The sequence below is a fragment of the Enhydra lutris genome, unplaced genomic scaffold, assembly GCF_002288905.1.
Source record: "Enhydra lutris kenyoni isolate GAN:26980312 unplaced genomic scaffold, ASM228890v2 scaffoldscaffold7, whole genome shotgun sequence".
In the NCBI taxonomy this organism is placed as follows: Eukaryota; Metazoa; Chordata; class Mammalia; order Carnivora; family Mustelidae; genus Enhydra; species Enhydra lutris.
The window spans coordinates 4,648,786-4,670,590 of NW_019154091.1; the positions used below are offsets into that span (position 1 = coordinate 4,648,786).

At 37.7% G+C, this 21,805-nt stretch overlaps 1 protein-coding gene across 5 annotated transcripts in view; it reads left to right on the forward strand.

Moving 5' to 3' along the window:
* The first annotated feature begins 1,399 nt into the window (after positions 1 to 1,399).
* The window catches only part of LOC111141988 (ankyrin repeat and sterile alpha motif domain containing 1B), a 1,155,119-nt gene continuing 1,134,713 nt past the window's right edge, over positions 1,400 to 21,805 (forward strand). For all 5 annotated transcript variants that reach the window (XM_022494890.1, XM_022494891.1, XM_022494892.1 and 2 more), the window contains exon 1: positions 1,400 to 1,533. In XM_022494890.1, the coding sequence (XP_022350598.1) occupies positions 1,400 to 1,533 (134 nt within the window). The remainder of the gene's footprint in view (positions 1,534 to 21,805) is intronic.

Below are 21,805 nucleotides of genomic sequence, written 5' to 3' on the forward strand. Positions count from 1 at the left end.
AAATTAAAAGTGGGTCTCTAATCCATGTCCATTTATAATGTTTTTCCCAGTGTGCGTGTGGAGGAATTTTCAATTAGAGCCTTTTCCCTGATATTTTTAGACGCCAGTTGCTCTCCAAAGCCCAGCTGAAATGTGGGGCTGATTAAAGACTAGAAAAACTGGAACAGTCACAAACTGTACAGTGGCCAGTGCCACCGAAACCAGGATAAAACAAACCTTTCTAACCAAGGGTAGCTCTCCTTCGTCTCGCGGAGGTAAGCGGAAGGGCGAAACGGAGGTCAAGTTGCCAGGACAGAAGCGACCGCAGAAGGGCCCCTTCCCAGCACCACCAGCTTCGCCATCTCCGTCATGGAGGATTTTCCTCAAGCTTCGTGACTGACCCGAGGCGTGGCGCCCGCGCCCGCCCCGCTGACGAGGAGTCACCGCGACCGAAGAACTCCAGACCTCACACGGTTAAACCTCCCCCAAGGAGACGGGAGGAGGGAGGGTCCCCGGGGTCCCCGCCCACGAAAACGAAGATAATATCATCCCGGCGCCCCGCCCCCATCCCGGGCCGGCCCTCTCCGCGGTTCTCTTCACCCCCTACCCCCGCCACTCCCCCCTCCCGACTCGGGACCGACCTACTGGCCGCACCTGCCCGCGCGCACACGCCCCCCGCACGCCGGCCGCCACGCGCGCCAGGCCTCAGAGCCGCCGCCGGCGGACCGGGGCGTCCTCCCGCCCGCTCTGCCTCAGCCCCTGCGCCGCGGCCGCCGCCACCGCCGCCACCGCCGCCACCGCCGCCGCCGTTGCCGCCGCCCTCGGCACGCGCCCGCCGCGGCTTGTTCGCACCGCCCGGTCTCTGCGTGGAGCAGGGCCGCCGAGCCGCAGCCGCCGCGCTCCTCTCCGTCGCGGGCCGCGAACGTCGCCGCCTAACCGCTGAGCCCGCCGGGCGCGGAAGCTGAGGAGAGTCGGGACCGGGCGCGAGGGTGCGCGGGCCGCCGCCGCCGTGGTTGTTCGTTGCGCTCAGGCTCCGGCGAGGACTGTCTCCGCCTCCTCTTCCTGCTACCTCCTTAGTCCTCAGCATCCTCCTCGCGCTCCTTATAAGCACCCCCTCACGCCCCACCCTCGGGAACGAGGCCTCGGGAATTCAGGGGAGTGGCTGTGGGGGCGCGTCGCGGCTCCCGGCTCGGCCAGCCCCTCTTCCTAGACATGGTCTGATCCCCATTGTAAAAGCTGCGCCCCTAAGAGGAGGACAGTGGTGTTCCCGGCTTGGGGCTGCAGGAATCGCTTCGTGCTGAAGCTCTTGCATTATTTTAGGGTGGGGCGGAGAGGGCCCTGGATTTTTGGGAAGTGGGGGTGGGCGGGGAGGAAGATCGGGGGGGGGGGGTGGACTCTGTGAGGGAGCGGGTGAAAGACTATGGGGAAGGACCAGGAGCTTCTGGAAGCTGCCCGCACTGGAAATGTGGCTCTGGTGGAGAAACTCCTGTCTGGCAAGAAAGGAGGGATCCTGGGCGGTGGATCCGGACCCTTGCCCCTGTCTAATCTGCTAAGGTAAGGACGGGAACCAGCTCTGGGACTGCATACCTCGTTTTGCATTGTGATAGATCCGTTCTCATTCTCAGAGTTATTGCACCTGGTGGCTGCCAGCGATTCATTCTTAAATTAGGCAGGAAAACAGACTGTGTGTGTGGAGAGGAGGCATGAGGCTCCTAGTCAGATTGATGCCTTAGATTCTTTGAGTAATTTGAAAATAGCCTTCCATCAATGCGTCAGTAGCTACTTTTCTCCGAGCTATGGTGCAGAACTTGTACATGTACTAGTGTTGCTGGAAGAAAATTGGTGTTCCACTCGCTTTTCACCAATGTTTATTATGTATTTTCAGTGTCGAACCCAGCCTTTTTTGTCTCTTTGAATGAAATTGGTAGAGAAGCTATTGCGTGCATCCAGTTACCCTGCAAAAAGCAACAGCCTTTGGTTGCTGTTACCTTCTCTTGCAGAAGGCATTTGCTGTGCTGTGGGTTATGATCCCATAAAATGAAGCCACGGAACCTTCTGATGAGATGTCACCAGTACAGGGTGTGTGTAAAACTTGATGAGGCAGGTGAGGCAGCCCCAGCAGTACTTCCAGTTACCTGGACACAGCAGAGTGAAACTTGGTTAGTAGGATGACGGATGTCAGGTCGGGATTGGCATGGTGTATATGGAATATGGTGAGGCCTTTTAATATGAAGATGTTGCAGGTGAGACTGATATTGCTTGGAGACTCTTAAGATGACATTTTAAAAAATGTCAAGGTCTTTATTCAGCAGGTAGTACCTTAGAAATAGCTGGGTTGATTTGCATGTTGGAAAAACTATGAACTTAAAAGTTGAATTGATGGAAAAATTAAATAAGAGGGAAGAAGCCTGAAGAATATTCATTAGGTAAAATGCAAGGAAAGCTCTTTATAAAATTATGGCTATTCACTTTGCCCTGGATATTTTTGGAAGCATCATATCTTCACCCTAGAACATCTCTTAAGCAACCTAACTGTACTTGTAAAAATTTTAAAAAATCTAGGTGATTTTCTTGGCTTTTAAAAACTCCTGTGCCACTCTTGACAAGTGTTTAATACAGACTGCTGGACGATAACATTGTGTCCTTTACTCAAATTCTTATATGTTGTAGAGGTCGGGCAGTGCAGTTAATTACAATATTGGCTAATAGAGAAAATGAAAACATCTGTATTAGAGTGAAATGAATTTAGTTGGCAAATAGTTGATGGGATTTTAAAAAGCTCCATATGTGATCATCTATACTTGTTAATAGTGACATTTTATTGGAATGATGGTTCACGTCAGATCAGTGAATATGGGACTTATTTTTTGTTGATCTTAGAAGTTATGACTCGTGTGTGTGTGTGTGTGTGTGTGTGTGTACTCTCTTGTTAAGTAATTTTCAATTTAAAATGCAAATAGTTTACATATTTCAGATTATGGCTCTGATAATTGCCCTTAGTCACAGGTAATTTATATAAAAGCAGTTTATCTGGTTATGGTTTTAAAGTTGCAGATAAAAATAAATATGTTTACTAGTTGACTGAATTAGTTGTAAAAATGTTTATGGCTAGAAACCTGTAATTTGAGAGAGGTTTGTAAGTAATCAATTCCTTTGGAAAAACACTAAGGAATTCTTTGAGAACAGTGAGAACTTCAGTTAATGTTACTGAGATAAACGGTATTTTAAAAAGCCCATCTTTGTGATAGAAGTTAAAAGTAAACATCTTTTAAATACTTTCTCAGTTGTGCCATTTAAAAAAAAGGATAGATGGCAAATTTTAGGAATTAAAATAAAATTTCAGAATTGTAACCCACAGTATAATTCTTGATTAAAACGTTTTCCCTTTTGCTCGTTTTGTCAGGAGAGAATGGTAGCTTTATAACAGAAATGAGCCTAGAAAACAAAACTTAAAATCATGTGTTCATTGGAGTAGTTTGAACCAAGTTGTAAAAGTTAAAATCAAAACCAGTAACCTTTAAACTTGACCTTTAAACTTGACCTTTAACCTTTAAACTTGTATCTATCTCATACAAAATAAACAACTAAAACAATGTCTCTGAAGAAAATCAGGGTTTAAATCAGGGTTTAAATTGTATTCTTTGGATGATCCTTTGCATAAAATGAAATTTCTAAGAAGGCACATTTAATTGTTACTTTTTTTCACAAATGATTGTCATCAGAAATTTATTTACAGAATAATGGACAATGTGGCCCCTTCCTCTTCAAACATAATGACACTTGAACAGTTTTAAATACTTTGGAATAAATTGCAGAATGGATTTGCCACTACCCCCTCCCTGCCTTTATTACTTGTGTTGTGTAATAATAGTGTCAGATCCTGTGCTAAATGCTTATGCATATCATCTCATTCAATTCTTTTTTTTTTAAAGATTTTTTTTTTTTTTTTAATTTGACAGAGAGAGAGAGATCAGAAGTAGGCAGAGAGGCAGGCAGAGAGAGAGAGAGAGAGGAGGAAGCAGGCTCCCTGCCGAGCAGAAAGCCCGATGCAGGGCTCCATCCCAGGACCCTGAGAACATGACCTGAGCTGAAAGCAGAGGCTTAACCCACTGAGCCACTCAGGTGCCCCTCATCTCATTCAATTCTTATATCAGCTTTAAGTGGCTGGGCCTTAGTTCACAGAAGGACTGAAGAGTTAGGAAGATTAAGGACTTGCCCAAGGTCACTTAATTAGCAATGGCAAAAATTTGAAGTTATGTGATTTAAATTTGCTTTTCCACATCTTAAAGTCTTACTCATTGAATCTGTTGGACTCACAAAAATTTAAGATGCATGGCGTAGTCTAACCAGAACTCTTTTTTGCTATGAATAATTTGATTTGAAAATCCTTAATTTCTTTCCTAAATTACAAAAAAAAAAACAAAAAAAACCTCATGACTGCCCTTCGAGGGATCACTAGATAAGAACTTTTCTTTTTCTTTCTTTTTTTTCCATTTTATTTTATTTTATTTCTTTTCAGTGTTGCAGAATTCATTGTTTATGCGCCACACCCAGTGCTCCTTGCAATATGTGCCTTCCATACTACCCAGCACCAGGCTCATCCAACCCTCAACCCCCTTCCCCTCCAAAACCCTCAGTTTGTTTCTCAGAGGCCACAGCCTCTCATGGTTTCTCTCCCCCTCCAATTTCCCCCAACTCACTTCTCTCCATCTCCTCTGAAGATGCTTTTGTTGACATATTGCCTACTAAGTGAGCAGTAGCAACCTGATGGGGAATCAGGTATGCTTGGGTGCATTTTCAGCAAAAGTAAGAATGATCTTCAATAAGTATAAAAATCTCTCTAAGTCTCACTGTCCTCTTCTATAAAATGGGAATAGTAATGGTACCTATCACATATTTGTAAGAAGTGAAATAGGAAGAAATGAATGCAAAGCATTTACCACATTGGTGGTTATCATTAGTGTTATTATTTCTCACACAACTTTAAAGCACTTGACTCTGTTTCCTAATATCTTGATTACTAAAGTTTTGCTTCATAATGGACATAGAGTAAATTTCTTTAGTACAATTTCCATTAGAATTACAGAATATGCAAATAAAATGGGGCCATTTATTCAACTTCTGACCTAGAGGAACATCTTTTACCTGTTAGTTATTCTAGTGTTGTAAAACCCTTAAATGACTAGGTCCATTCCGGGTTTTTTGACAGCTCTAATTAAAAAAATTATCCTTATATTGAGTTGAAATCCTCCTCCCTGTAATTTCCAACAGTTGGTATTAGTTGGCAATGGAGTGTAGGTGAAGTTATATTTTCATGCTTCTCATTATTCTCTTTTTATTTATTTGCATATTCTCAAATTCTACAGTGACTCTCATAAAGGTGATGAGCAGAAATGAACAAAATGCACCAATATCAGTTGACCAGAGTAAATATACTGGGACTTGATACACTGTTGAATTAAAAAAAAAAAGACAAACAAACAGGTTACAAAATAGCATTTGTAGTATGATCTTTTTTTTTTTTTTAAAGACAATATAAGCATTTGTGAAAATTTATAATGTGTATTAAGAAGTATGGAATGATAAACACCAAAATGTAAAAAGTAGTCTTCATCTTTGAGGTAGAATTGTGGGTGATCTTTATTGTCTTTTTGCTTATTTACATTTTTCAGTATTCTAAAAATGAACATGTGTTATGTAATCAAAATCGCAGCTATTTAAAACATCATACAGTGAAATTATTATTTTAGTTATTGATTTAAGATGTACCTTAATACAGGTCAGTTTTACTGAGGTATATAATGACATTGGCTCACATTAAGCAGATACTTAAAGTTTCCATTTATTTTTGTCAATGACTTGTGAAGCGGTGGTTCTCCTATCATACTTGTAGAAGTGTTGATTGAACTTGAATTATTCCTATTACATTTATTCTTCCTTGTTTTAGCCTATACTTATAATCTATCTAGGTCTTTTCGATTCTTGAGTCTATCTTCCAGCATATTAACTTTATCCTCTGCATCATCTGTAGATTTAATAAGCATGTTTTCTATAATTGGAATTCAACCACGATGATACATCCCTAAAGAAACTTTCTTTAGCTTACTATGAATTTAAAAGTAGCAAACTTTATACATGGTATTTCTACTAGCATTGAAGCCACTTAGTAGAAATCTCATTCAGCTACTTCTAATATACCTGTAAGAATATTTTGAGATATTTTATCCATTGCTCTTCTGAATTCATGTTGTGTCCTGTTTACGACATTCCTTTGATCTATCTCTAGTAGTAAGTCTATAAATTCCACCTAAATCAGGCTACTTTATTATAGCTTGTTTACAATGGTGAACCATTGATGATGCCTAGTACTGATGCAAATTCCTTCTTCTCCCTTGTACCTAATTCTTCTGAGTCTGAATACTTATACTCAATTAAAATGTCTGTTATGACCTCTGTCTTTTTCAAAGTTCAATAATGTCCCAACATCATTTGTTTATACTTTTTCGTTTGAAAATGATTCTCACTAGAGATGATAGAAACAAAATAGAAGTTGGGAAAAATAAGATTCTTGGCATTGTTAGATATCACAGGAAATTCTCTTGTGGTCTAAAACCATCCACAGTTTTAGTTATTCTGTCAGAGCTTATGGTTATATTATCTGTTATAGAAGTGAACTTTTTATGCCTCTCTTCATCTTTTCAAACTTAGTTGAAAGAGACATTAATATTTTCCCAGGTAAATGCCTTTTTGTGTTTGTTTTCAGTTATATCTCTCTCTCATCTACCCCTTTTGTCTTTAATCTGAGCTCCTTAGAGCTCATCAGAGTACTCAAATTGAATTACCTCGTTCCTTTTCTCTCTCCATGTTATATGTGAAGTTTCATTTTATTTAACATCTTTCATGAGACAGCTGCGAAATCTTTTAGTGTCTTCCTTTGACACAACTACCTTTTAATCTAAGCAAAATAATTCCTATTTAGAATGTATATTGAATCATTTCTTTCTTGGTGAGTCTAGATTAAGAAATAATAAAGCAATAAAAAAGTTTTACATCTCAAATTTACTTGATTTTCTTAATAACTCAAAGGGTCACATGTAAAACATATTATAAATTCTTGTTGAACATAAAGAGTCCAGTTTTTTGGGGTGCCTGGGTGGCATCTGCCTTAGGCTCAGGTCATGATCCCAGGGTCCTGGGAGGCAGGAAGCCTGCTTCTCCCTCTCCCACTCCCCCTGCTTGTGTTCACTCTCTTGCTGTGTCTCTCTCTGTCAAATAAATAAATAACATCTTAAAAAAAAAAAAGAATCCAGTTTTCAAGATCCCCATGTGAAAAAGTAGGTCTGTGAGAAGTAGGGGGAAATAGTCTCTACTCACCAAAGACATGTAAACCAGAGAGTTTAAATTTTTCAGATTTATGATTCAGTTCATGAAGTTTTTAGTGATGGGTACAAGGAGATAAGAGGCAACTCAGAAGGTTGTAATTTTACAACTATTTGGGCAATTGTAGTTATTGGGACTCTGATAAGGTACTCACTTTCAGGGAAACTGCATTGGTTAAGTGGAATAAATCACAAACAGAGCAGTTAAACTGCATGAAAATGTTATATCTATAAAAATAGTCAAGTTGCAAGTGGGTTATCTATTTTAGATAGTAATGATGTTTGAAGCGGTGATTGCACCATTATGTTCAGGGAGCTGTGTCTGCCAGAGTGAACAGTGCCAGCTGCATGATGCGGAGTGAAGAGAGAAGAGAGGGAATTTTGTTATTGACCTCTTCTCTACTAAGCTATGTTTTCAGCTCCCTCATCAAAGCAGTGAGACTGATGTGTAGCAGGGAATTAGGACAACCAGCCAGTGACTACTACTCACCCTGTCCATTCTTACATTGCCTAATTCCTAGTGTATCTCAGTGTATTCTTCAGGTCATGGAAGGGTAGAACAGATCTTCACCGACATTAATGCAGAAGCTTACAATATTCAGCATTGCCTCTATTGACTTTAGCAATTTAACCTCTCAGGTGACAGTAAATACAGTTTGATTTGTTCAGCTGTGTACTGAAATAATTTGATTATGTATTTGATGTAATTTTGGAAAATTCTTTCAAGGAGCCTATTATAGAACATTCATCGTGTGCATTTAACTAGAAATGGGAGCTGACTATAATTCAAATCAAAGGTTAGAAAAAACTAATTTTAGTCTACCGAACCTGAAGTTTTGTTTTTTTTTTTTTTTAACATTTAATGCATTTCAGTGTGTTTTTGGTTCCATTTTGAACATATTGCAGCATAGCTTTAGTTAATTAAAATACGAGTTTTGGATATTCATCAAAGAATATTTTATATTTTAAAAAGCAGGAATTCACAGAGAGCATTCATCTGTGTTCCATTTCTTACTCATGTATGTGATGACATGGTCAGCTACACCATATGGTAGGCAGAGGCACAATGCCAGTGGAAAACTCAGTGAATTTTCCTCTATAACACAGATCTAGGAATTCTTCTTAGAGTCCAGTTTTCTTCCTTTGCATCTGTAGAACAGGAAGTGAATTCTTCATTTGTGTTAAACCTGGGTATGGCATGAAATTGTGTGACATTCGAGGGTGAATCAGAATATATGGTTAAAGGATAAATTTTGTTTTTGTCAGTCTCTTCTGCAGTCTCTAAAGAGTGTTCATCTCTGAATCTGTTTCTTAGAGATAGTGCTTCCTTTTTTAATAGTGTATCTTCATTAATTATTTTATAAAATGGAACTTTGATTCAGTTGTGTTGTAGTTATTTGGGTTCTACTGTCTTGTAGAGAATCTTTATTTAAATGGTTAATTACTTCTAGTTAAGTGAACTGAGACATTTGGCCTAGACTTGTCACCATTCTTTGATCAAATTGAATCAAATCTTGACTAATAGATGTAGGCATAAACAGCTAACTTAATTTCTTGCAGCCTGCTTGATATTTCTGTTCCCCACACTACATTTCCTTTAACCCTTCCTGCCCAAATCTCTTTTTCTATAAAGAAAACCTCTTCTCCATTTTAATTACTACAAGTTCAGCCTGGCTCTAGTTTTTGTGCCAATTGTCCCTCTTCTAAAGGGAAACCAATTTTGTGTGAGGAGTAGAGTTCGGAAGGGCTGTGTAGTGAGACATAGATTAAGAAGAACAAATATTGGACTTTCCTCATGTCTAGTTTCCTGCCTGCCTTGGTGTTAATTTCTCCTCTAACCTCATGGATCAGTGCTCTTGTAACTTATCTAACTTTATCCTGCCTCCAAATACTATTTGTGGGAGTTGAAATGTGATTGCAGAGGTTTTTAGGAAGAGGAAACTATTTCAGTATTTTCATTTAAAGAGCAAACAAAACTTTAGGCCCAAATAGTGATGCTTTGGAGCTCTTGTTAGCAGAGCTGATGAAGTGAATTTTGCCAGATTTGCAAGAGAGGTTGGTTAAAGTTGGTCATTTATTTTTCCTTCTTATGAGGTTGATGCTGTCAAAAGAGAAAGGGATTTGACTGAAGACATGAGAAATGGGATGGCATAGGGCTGGTGCTGCAAAAGCCTTTTCTTTTTGCTATTTATTTGGTCCCTGGAACTTTTTATTGGTATCTGTTATAGTAACACACCTGTCTTAGATATCAGCTTGTGGTATGTTGCCTGTTTCCAGAAGTTATTCCTTAGAGGTACATATTTATTGTATAATCAAAGATGACAAGTATATGGAATAGAATTTTATAAGAGCTTTGACATCTAATGTAGTTTGAGATTCAAATTCTTTTAAATGCATTTTCTTGTTATTTAAAACTTCAGTATCTAAGTTATTCCATAAATGTATGTTTTACTGTACAGGGAAGACATTTGAAGTTATGGCCCCTGGATCCTAATTTCATCCTTCCACATTAAACTTTACTTTTTTTCTTTTCTTTTTTTGGGGCTAAATTACTATTTAGCCACTTTGAGTCCTTGTTTGTTACCTCTAGTAACTAATCTGCTTTTTAAATGTCTTATGTATCATATAAATATGCTATGAATATGCTAAATATAGTGTCTTTTGAAATATAAAAACTGCTATCTTTACTTATAGAATTATCCCTGTTTTGTATAGCTATTTTACTGTTAGTATAGGACACGGGAGTGAGTGGGAGTGTGTTTGGGAGGAGCAGCAGGAATTATGCAGAGATGTTCTTTGGCATGGTAAATTCCAGTAGTTGGGTACTCTAGGACAGAGTTGTTTCTTGTTTATTTGATTTGACTAATGACCAGAGTGATCTGTCACTCTGAAGTTTGATAAAAGCTTTGAAGACATAATCAGAGAAGGTGAAGAATTATGAATAATGGTTAAAGTATTCATGTAAGTTTTTTTACTGGTATGTTTTATGCTATGTATTAGGATATTTTTAGACCAAGTCTTATTAATCAATAAGCCAACCACTCTCCAACTAACCCAACAAGTCAATCAGGATTTCATAGGGAACTGACATCCAAGAACAATGATAACAAAGAATTCTCTCTCATTGTTATTTACAAATATTTCTTTCTTTTCTTTTTTTTTTTTTAAAGATTTTATTTATTTATTTGACAGAGAGAGAGAGAGAGATCTCAAGTAGGCAGAGAGGCAGGAAGAGAGAAAGGGGGAAACAGGCTCCGCTTTGAGCAGAGAGCCTGATGTGGGGCTCGATCCCAGGATCCTGAGACCATGACCTGAGCTGAAGGCAGAGGCTTAACCCACTGAGCCACCCAGGCGCCCCTACAAATATTTCTTGAGTACATTGTGGATTCTAAAATTGAATGAGATCCTCTCCACCTAATCCCAAGTATTTGTAGAATAATGGAACAGGTATGTCAACAAAGAGTTAAAGTACAGTATGATATTTATTGTAATGGAAGTACCAAATAATGCAATAGGAATGTGAAGATAGAATTATTTAATTCTGTCTGGGAGGAGTAGTCAAGGGAAACTTCAGAAACGAGGTGATTCTTGACTCTTACTGGATGAATGGGAGTTTGCCAGGCAGACCATCTGAGGGAAGGGCTTTTCTGGAGAAGGAATAATATAGTCAATAGTAGTATGTGAAAATGTAAGATATAATTTGGAGTATTGTAAGTAGTTTGGTATAGAGCATGGGTAAGAGGCAAGTCTGAAGATTGAAGGACTTTTGTGCTACACTAAGGAGTTCTAACTTAATCCTGAAGAGCATGGTGATCCATTGACTTTTTTCCCCCTCAAATTTTTGATACGTTAGTTATTCACTTATGATGATAACATGACTCTGTTCCAAATAATTAGGTAAAATGAAAAAAATCACTCCTAATTCTATTGCTAAGACCCATTTGTTCCTATGTATATTTAGTATAATTGTTATTAGATAAAGCATACATTTTGAATCCTGACTTTTTGCCTTAATAATATATCATAAACTTTTTCAGTGTTATTATAAAGACTTCATAATAGTATTTTTAATGGCATCATTAAAATATCCCATTTAGGGATATCTGGGTGGCTCGGTTGGTTAGGTGTCTGCTTTTGGCTCAGGTCATGATCTCAGGGTCCTGTGATCAAGCCCTGCATCCGGCTCCCTGCTCAGTGGGGAGTCTGCTTGTCTCCCTCTGTCCCTTACCCCTGCTCGTGTTCTCTCTCTCTCTGCAAATAAATAAAATCTTAAAAAAAATCCCACTTAGTGCAGAATTTTCATAGACTTCCTACATCAGAATCAACACTGTGTTTGTTTATTAAACATAGGAGTTTCTTGGTCTCACCTTGGACTTACTGGGTGAGAATTTCTGAGTAAAAGTTTTGGGAATATGCATTTCATAAGCTTCCCTAGGTAATTGTTATATACACTAAAGTGTGAGAACCACAGATCTGGTGTATTTATCTTTACTTAAATATTCTTTTAATGTAGATACTTGGATGATGTTTATTTTATTTATTATTATTATAGGTAATATAGTAGTATTATGATGAACATTGTCATAGAAACCACATTTGTCATAAATTATATTCTTAGGATATATTTCTAAAAATGGAATTGCTGGTATTATTAGTGTCCCAAATATTATGCCAATTGCTTTACATGCTTTGTATCCAGTTTTCACAACAGTCCTGAAAGATATTTATTGTTAGCCTTATATTTATAATTAGGGAAAAAGAGCAGAAAAATTGAATAACTTGCCCAAAGTTACAAAGCTAGTAAGTGACAGGAGCAAGATTCAAATTCAGGACTTTCCAATCCCTGAATATCTTTTTATTGTGCCATATTGCTTCCTTATTCCATAGGGATCAGTGTTTCTCCTGGGTTAAAATATGAAAATATGAGTATGTTTCCAGGAGCAAAGAGAAAATACATTTTCTGCAAAGTTACACAGTAATATATTTTAGTTCACACCTAATTTTCAATTATTTTTGTTTGTGCTCCTCATGTACTTTCACATTATAGGCAGTATTTTGTTTATATTTGTTTATTGATAGCACATGAGTGATAAGCTGGATTTAGTGTTAAAATAACTGAAGATTTTTTAGGATATTTGTCAGTCATCATATTCTTTTTTAAGATTTTATTTATTTATTTGAGCAGAGAGCCCGATGTGGGGCTCGATCCCAGGACCTTGAGATTAGGACCCAAGCTGAAGTCAGCAGCCTAGTCCACTGAGCCACCCAGGCACCCCAAGTCAGTCATCATTTTGTCTTTAAAACACGATGGGACTATTTTATCCAAGATTTTGTGGGTGCATAATGGTATCTAACTTCTATTGTCTTCAGAGGTAGTTTAATAACCTGTCCATGCATGCCAAGTCTCCAGATGGGTGTGATTTATTTTTCCCTATTTCTTCCCTCTCATGAAATGGAGGAAAATATAGTATTTACCATATTTTCATTTAACTTTTTGATTCATTTGTTCAAGCCAATAAATCTGAGCTCTTAGTTTTAACTGATTCCATTACTAACTGAAGGATCTTGTCAAGTCTATTGTTAGGCTCTGTAGAAAAACCAGGCAACCAGGTACTTTGTCCTTAGGACCTTCCCATCCCCTGTTTTTGTTCTTCTCTGTCCTTTCACTAAGCCTTTGTTCCTTTCTTGTTCTGAGACATTCTTTGTCTTTTTTTTTTTTTTTTTTAACCTGAAACCCAGAATTCTCATTCAGTTTTATCATGTGCAAATAAAAAGTTTTCTAAATTGCCCCTTATTTCCTCATGCCATAGGTGTCCATTTTCAGCAACAGTAAATGGCATGGTAGAAAGAAGCAACAGAATGTAATGGAAGAAGTCAGAGTCTTGAGCTGGAATGAAAACTCTGCTGTTGAATGGACATTTGGCCCAGGGCAGGTTATTTAACTTCTTTGGACCTCAGTCTCCTGATTTAGAAGTGAGGAAGATATCTATCTTGTAAAGTTGTAAGGATTAAAGAGAATTTATATAAAATATCTAGCACAGGGCCTGTCATGTAGGAGGAACCCAAAACGTGTGGTTTTCTTTGTTATTATTATTACTGAGGCATTATGGCTGTCTAAGGAATAATTGTATAAATTTCATGAGTGTCTTTATTTGATGTGAACTATGGGATATTTGCATTTTAATATGTAACTTCTTTGGGTACCTTGTCTTACGTTAAATCTTTAATAGTGTAGGCACCAAGACAGGCCACTGGGGGTGATATATTTGCTTAGTCCTTCTCTGTTCTCAAGAGATAGTGATTACTTTTTTCTGCCTACTTTTAGGAATGGTACTGGTCACCAGATATTTAGCATTAGTTTGTTATCGTCTACATTTTTCACAAAGCTAATTTGAGCACACAGAGATTGTGTTCTGCTGGAGTTGTGCGTGCTGTGTTATATATAATCCATGAGGTTAATGGTTTTCTAATAAGCTTATCATTGATATTTTCTTTATCTGGCTTTTTAAAGCATTTTTTGTTGACAAATATTTTGAGGGTGTGTACTATGTATTCAGCATGGTGATGGTGCTTTGGAGTATAGAAAACAGATTCTCCCCTCTAGGCAATTTGCAGAAGTTACACACATGAGATGATAGCTAGCTATATAGTAGTTTCTAATTTCATAGAGTATAAAAGCTCACAAAGTAAGCTTTTTCTTCTGATCAATCCAGTGTCAACATTTGGCTCCCTTCTTCCATTATATATATGAACTAGATCTGACCATGAGTCAGGGTTAAGTAATTCTTTAATGGTTGGAGCTAGAACTTTAAGAAAACTAATTTTGATTTTTAAATAATCACATAGTTGTGGAAAAGCTAGTTTAGTTGAAGTAACTTTTTTCCTCTGAACCACCTGAGAGTAAGTTGCCAACCTGATGCCCTGTCACCTTAGGATATTTTAGTTTGTATTGAGTTTGTATTTCCTAAAAGCAAGGGTATTTCTCTATACAACCACAATAAAACTACTAAAATCAGGAAATTAATATTGCTACATTACAACCATTAGACCCCATTCAAGTGTGGGCAGTTGTCCCAATAATGTGCTTCACTGGAATCCAGTTCAGAATCATATTACATTTTGTTGTCACACCTCCTTAATGTTCTTCGGTGTGGAAGAGTGTCTCAGTCTTTCCTTGACTTTTATGATCTTGACACTTTTTAAGATGATAGGCCAGTTATTTTGTAAAATGTCCCTCAGTTTGGGTTTGTCTGTTTTTTTCTTAGGATTAGATTCACATTGTGCTCATGTTTGGCAGGAATATCACAGAAGGATGCTGTGTTCTTTTCATTGCATCCTATCAGGGGTTGCATGATTTTGATTTGTACTGTTGCTCATAATGTTCACTTTAATAACTTGTTTATGATAGTGTCTGTCAGACATTTATATAGACAATTACTCCTTTTCCCTTTGTAATAACTATTTTGTGGGGAAGTATACTTAATTAGCTGCATATCCCATTCTTTATCACACTTTATTTATGTAAGTATGGACTCATGGTTCGTTTTATTACATGGGTTTTGATGTATTATTGTTGTTGTTAATTTTTGATGCTTAAATTGTCCCGGACTTAACCAGTATAAGTTCTTGAAGGCTGGCTTTTCTGAGTCATTCTTTGAGCATTTCTTTGATTTTGGCACCATAAAATGTTCCAGGACTTATCTTTCTCTGCTTCAGTTCTGGATCAGTCATTTCTCTAAGAAGCCATAGTTCTTTTTGTTGGAAAATGGTAAGTAGGTGCTAACATTTAGATACTAAGTATAGTCATTAGTGAAAATATATATTCATACACAAAAATATACACACTTACATCTATATCTACCTGTATTTATTAAAAATCATGGGTTTACAATGATGAGTCTAACTCCAGTCCAACTCCACATTCATGATTCATTTTGGTTTCTTCCCTTCCTACATTTGTAACTTCTTCCTCCAATAGTGAAAAACTTGATTTCTGTTCTCTTTGGTACACATACTTATTTGATAAATTCCCCTGTATACAAACAACAAATCCTCCTCTCTACTGCCATATCCTCCCCGAGTCTGTGTCTTCATTATGCAACTCAGGCTCTGCTGCTCATGTTAGCCTGATCTACACTGATAGCCTCTTGCCATTTACAGTCTCTGACTCTTTATGCCAGTTCACATCTACAGAAGGATACCCTTTTTATCCTGCTTGGGATCTGACCCCCTGAACTGGGTCACCCTTGTGGATGATCTCTTCACCCTGTTTGGACTCTTGACCCCCTATGTCCAAATGTTCCCCTCTGCCTGACCACCACATGGATACCCTTTTCACCCTATTGGGGCTCTCATCCTCTCACATCATGTACCCCTTTATAGGGATGCCCTTTCCAACTTGCTTGGCACTGACACCCCATACTCAGCCGCCCCCAGTATGAATATCTCCTTCCTTGGCTTGGGCTCTGTCAACTTTCCTGTAGGCACCGGCAGCCTCTCTCTTCTCTCTGGTGTGGATGATTATTTTTTCCTGCCCTTCATAATAGCTTTAGAGACTAAATTATTCTTTTATTTTTTAAAAGACTTTATTTCTTTGTCAGAGAGAGAGCATGTGCACAAGCTGGGGAAGCTGCAAGTAGAGGGAGAAGCAGGCTCCTTGCTGAGCAAGGAGCTGGATGTGGAGCTCGATCCTAGGACTCCAGGATCATGACCTGAGCCAAAGGCAGAAGCTTAACTGACTGAGCCACCCAGGTGCCCCTAGAGATTGAATTGTTCAGGAAGAGAAGGGAAATAGAAGGAAGGAAAAGAAGAAAGAGAGTGGAAGAGGAAGTGAAAGAAGAGAGTAACATATTGTTCCTCTTTTTATCTGTGATGATGATGATGGTAAAAAATCTCAGTAACCACCTGTTCCTTTATGTTGAAAGAAAATTGGGTTATGGGCAAGTAAGAATTCTAGCTAACATGAAGATTATGACCAAAGTACTGTGTGGCAGTTCCCCTGGACTTCATTTCTTCCTGCATTTTGGAGGAGAGATGATGATATTTCGGTGGGTTGGTCAGCACGTTGCCTTTTTTTAAATGAGCTTTTTCTTTCATGTATTTTGTTATGGATATGTAGTAGGCCTCCAGATTGACTGTGAGAGAGAAAGTCTTTATATATTTTTTGCTCTGTTTAGCTGAAAGTATCATAATTGTCAGTGAAGTGCATTCTCAAGAATTTTTGTAAGATGATGATAATGCAAAAAAAGTTCTAAAAGCACTGAGATAAGAACTGTCATTCACTGAGAAAGTTTAGTTTGCAGAATTTGGTAGAGATAAGGATTTTAGCAAGTAGATTTTTCTTGTTCTGTGATATTCCTGCTATGATTTTTTAAAATTACTTATTTGTGTGTGTGTGTGTGTGTGTGTGTGTGAGAGAGAGAGAGAGAGAGAGAGAACAGAAGGAGAGGGAGAAGCAGGCTCCCTGCTGTGGCACTTGATCCCGGGACCCTGAGATCATGACCTGAGCTGTAGGTAGACACCTAACCAACTGAGCCACCCAGGTACCCCCGCCCCTACTATGATTTTTAAGATGTCATTAAAAACATTATGTCAGGAAATTGACTAACTATATTTTAAAATATGGTAAATCTACATAGGTCTTGTAAAAATGCTTATTGTGCCAAATGAACCAGGACAATAAGTAATTCATACTGGGGATTTCCCAGACTTTAAATTATTGCCAGGAATCCTTAATTCCTGGAAATAAATCTTTGCAAAGAAATTTCCAGGTAGCTCTTTAGTAAGCATTTGATATCACTGAACAGTACTCTTCTTATTTGCAAAGAGTTGGAAACAAATAGTTTGGGAACATTGCAGAAATAATTCATTGCAGTTATATTCTGTATTTTAAAAGACCATTCGGCTTCGCATGCCAAATTCAAGAAAAAATAACAGCTGGCAGTATTACCAGCTGCTGTTCTCCTTTTCTAGGTCTGAGAAGACAAACTCAATGGAATGATGATCAGAATTTTGGTTTTACTATCTAAGAAGGGAGCCAAACAAGCCAAGATTTAAACAACATACTTAATGTGCAAGATAACATCTGGGGATCTAAAGAGATCATTTCTTATTTATTTATTTTTTTTAACCTTCTTAACCTTTTCTTATAATCAGTAGCACCTCTAATAACGCATGACCTTTTTGCAGTATTTCTTTTGGTATCTTGGCTTTTTTTATTTTTTATTTTTTTTTATTTGAGAGAGAGAGAGAGAGAGCGAGAGAGCACCCCACCAGCAGGGGTAGTGGCAGGGAGAGGGAGAAGGAGGAGGAGGAGGAGGAGGCTTCTGGCAGAGCAGGGAGCTTGATGAGCAGGGCTCCATTTCACGACTGCAGGATCATGACCTGAACCAAAGGCAGACACTTAACTGACTGAACCACCCAGGCGCCCCTTGGCTTTTATTTTTAAGGAATCCTTGGGTTTACACTTCACAGTTGTGACATTCATTAACAGAACAAGGGACTGTATGGAATATGTATTCTACCTATTACTGTTCCCTTCAATCCTTCCAAAACTCTTGAATCTTGAATTGACAGATACTATTTTCTCAGCAATATAATCCATATTGTTTCTGTGATAGGAAGGAGTTGAGGAAAGGAATCATCCATGTCTGATGTGACCTTTCTCTGAAGTCTTGCTTGCTTGCTCTTTACACTGAAATGGGGGTTTATAGGACTATTCAAGTGCATATATACATACTTATATATGTGTATATATGTGTGTGTGTGTGTGTGTATAATCAAGGAAAACTTGAACTACCAGGAGTTAAGAAATTTCTTAAGATGAGAAATCGAGGCAGCAGGGATCTGGGGGACAGGGTCATGTAGCATGTAATAGAAGCTGCTGAATCTCTTTGGGCTTAACCTCATGTTTGGGGGGGAAGATGGGGACAAAGTCTTAGAAAAGGGGCATGTGGAAAAAATTTTATTACCTTGACTATTTTATGAACTTCTTGAGAGAATACACCCAAACCAGAAATCTGTCTTCAACTTGCCTTTCTTACTTCCTCTCTGTCATGCTTCCTGTACTTCTTTAAAGAGCTAGAATACTGTGTGATACAATTGGGCACCTTATCCAAGGTGACAGTGGCATTGATAGTGATATTATAACTGCCAGGAAGTTTCTAATAGTAGTCACTCAAAATGAATGCTTACATTTTTCTTTTCACTAGTTATTGGCTTTGGGTATTATCTAGACTCTTACTGTTACATTTTTTAAAAATATGTATTTATTTTAAATTAGTGAGAAGTGCATATAGAAAACTCTTCATGACCCTTTGTTGACTCTGGGCCAATATCTGAATTGAGAACATTAATCTAGACTTAAAAGTTTATACAGATTCAGAAGTCTAAGGTTCTCCTGATTCCTCTTTAGTTAACATTTCTAGATTCCCTCTCTCTTTTCTTTCTGATTGCCTTCCTTAATAGTTCAGCTGTTCTCCTTCAGCAACTCAGCTGTGTCAGCTTTCACTGGTAAACCCTGTAGCTAGAAACTAGAAAACACTCTGACAAAAGAGGAATAGTAATGTTAGGAAACATAAAGAATAGAAGGTTAAGAGAAACAGACATGGTTTGACCATGGTTTTCTAAGGCAGTTTATGTGGCTGATTCAGTTAAAATACCTCTCAGGCTAAATATCTGTATTAGAAAAGTATATGGGAACTTTACTGGATAAATGGTCACAGGCTAGAAAATAAGGGTGACACTTAAAATCCAGGGATTTGGGGGCTCTACTTTTGGCTTTCAGAGCTTATTACCTTGGATGGGCTTGTGCTTTTAATCTGTGTCTTGGAAACATTATTTCCAAACATCCATAAATGTGAATCTTAATTCTTTATATTCCACATTTCTATACCACACATTTTGCTAATATTTCAAGAGTTTCCTGTTCTTTTTGCAAATAAAGTGCTCATTTTGGCTGTTTTCCAAATATGACAGTTGGTGGACATGCTTCAGTAGAGAAAAGGAAATTTTCCCTGCTTATCTACTCTTTTCCGTCTGCCCAAGATAGTGTGTCTGTCAATTGTGACCTGATTTTGAAATAATTTATTAAATAGACGGATGCATGATGTTATTTAAAATTTTGGTATGACATTGACTTTTAGTCTTTTATAATAAGGTCTTTATTGAATTCTCTGGTGAGGTTTATTGCTCCTGGGATTTTAGAAATTTCTTAACTCCTTCAGTGAATTTGGACTCTGTTTAGTGTCAAGTATCAGTAATGTTTACTCAGGAAATTAAACCAGCTTGTTTATTCAGAAGATGAAGCATGCTGGTTTTTTTTTTTTTCTTTGCCATGAAAACATTATTTTGGAAATATATTAATTTTATAGATAAAGAGAAGGTCCTTATTAGTAGATTGCTTAAGAAAAGTGATAAATAAATGAATATAAAATAGTTATATTTGGTAAGTTTGTTTTCATTAAATATGTTGACATCTTTTCATTATTTTTTGTTAAGATTCAATATATGTGCAATAGATGGTAGTTTAAGGTTTTAAATTTGTAATCTTTTCAGTTGAAGTTGGGAGAGAAATCTAAAAGAATTATATTTCTTTTAAAAAGCATGTTCCTTGGGTTTAAAAATTATTACTCCCAAATATATATCCTAAATCTAAATCTCTATTTTAGTCCTCTCTCCTATACTGCATTCTTGTTTTTCCCAATCGTTTATTGAACATCTTTCCCTTAATGGAGTTATGAAAATTGAAATGTTCATTATTTTTACCCATAGGTCTCCTCTGCCACGTGTATGACTCCTTTGTGTTAATGGAACTACAGTGCACCTTCATTTGTTCTAGAAACCCTAGAGCCATCTTTGATTCTGTCCCTTCCCACTTACATCCATTTGGTATGACTACTTCCAGTATTAGCCCTTCTAATCCATTCATTCCTCTGCCATTAGAGGAATTACTCTAAAACTTTTTATTCTCTGACTTACAAATCAGTGGCTCTCTAATGGACTTTATTCCAAATACACTGTAATATCATTTGAAACTTTTTATGATTTGGCTCCTCCCTACCTGCCCCATTTCCCATCAGTCCCCTGCAGCAGCATCTTTCAACCATACCTGATTCCTATACTTGGAATTGTCAGTAGGCATCATGTGCTTTCTGCTTTTGCTCTTCTTGGAATACATGTCTTTCCTGTGTGTGCTCAGTGAAGCCCTTTTTATATTCCTAGACTCAACTCCAGCATAATCATCTCTTCTGGGAAGCCTTACCTGATCTCTATCTTTGAATCCCCGCATTTGTATACACCTCTATTTTTGGCACTTAGAATACTGGATTGTAATTATTTGCATGTTTGGCTTCCCTCTACACCCTGATGTCCTTCAGGCCTGAAGTTGTGGCTTAGTTGTCTTTTAAAGTGCTAAACGAATGTTACTATTTTATGCCTAGGACATATAGGCATTCCAGAAACTATTTGTTGAATGACAAAATGAGTGAATAACTGTAGAACATTACATGCTATATCTTTTTGGACTATATCTTTGGGAGCAATTATTGACTGAGAGAGAGGTTTGATTAGTAACCTTGGGGCTGAGAAAAATTTAATCATTTGTTAGAGCAAGTATTGCTAGGCATTCTTCCTGTTGCCATAGCTTATGGGGCATTGAGTTAGTTCACAGGACGTTGAGATATAGAGAAATTTAGTAACTGGGACAAGTAAGTTACTTGACTAAGTAAACAGTATAGTTGAATTTGGAATTCAGAATTCCCTGACTTAAGAGCCAATGTTCTTTTCTCAGTGCTGGAAAATTATCAGAGATAGGGTTTGGGGGAGGCACTTTAAAATGAAGGCAGAGAGATTAGGGTAAAGTCCCATTTGAAACCATAACTTTTCTTTTTGCTATAGATTCCAGGAATATCTAGGAGATATTACAGGAGAGGCAATGTTAAGTTCATGCTCTTAGTAATTTTGAACCTAAATGAAAGAATGAGTGAAGAGATAATGAAGTGGAGGGAGCTAACAAAAATTAATCAAAACAAGGAGAAAGAGTTGATAATAAAAATCAGATTACAGTAAAGGGAATGCCAATATTCATTGAATATCTACTGTATGCTGGTCTTGTAGATTTATCATTTCCTCATCAATTCTCACAGCAAACTTATGAGATCAGTATTATTTTCCCCATTTGCATGTGGTTAAAGTCTCATGGATACTTTAGATTTAAAAGAGGTTAAATATCTTGCTCAAGATAATGTAGACAGGACTCATGGAGCTTAGGTTCAAACCCAGTTCTATATAATTCCATCTCGTGAGGAATGGAGATAAATTTCCTTTGTACCATCAGATATCTCAGTGCAGCTGAACTATGAATCAGTCATTATAATGAATAACAAGGTGTTATACAGAGGAAAAATCAGTTTAACCAGGTGGATCCTTTGTGCTGGCTGAATTGATAA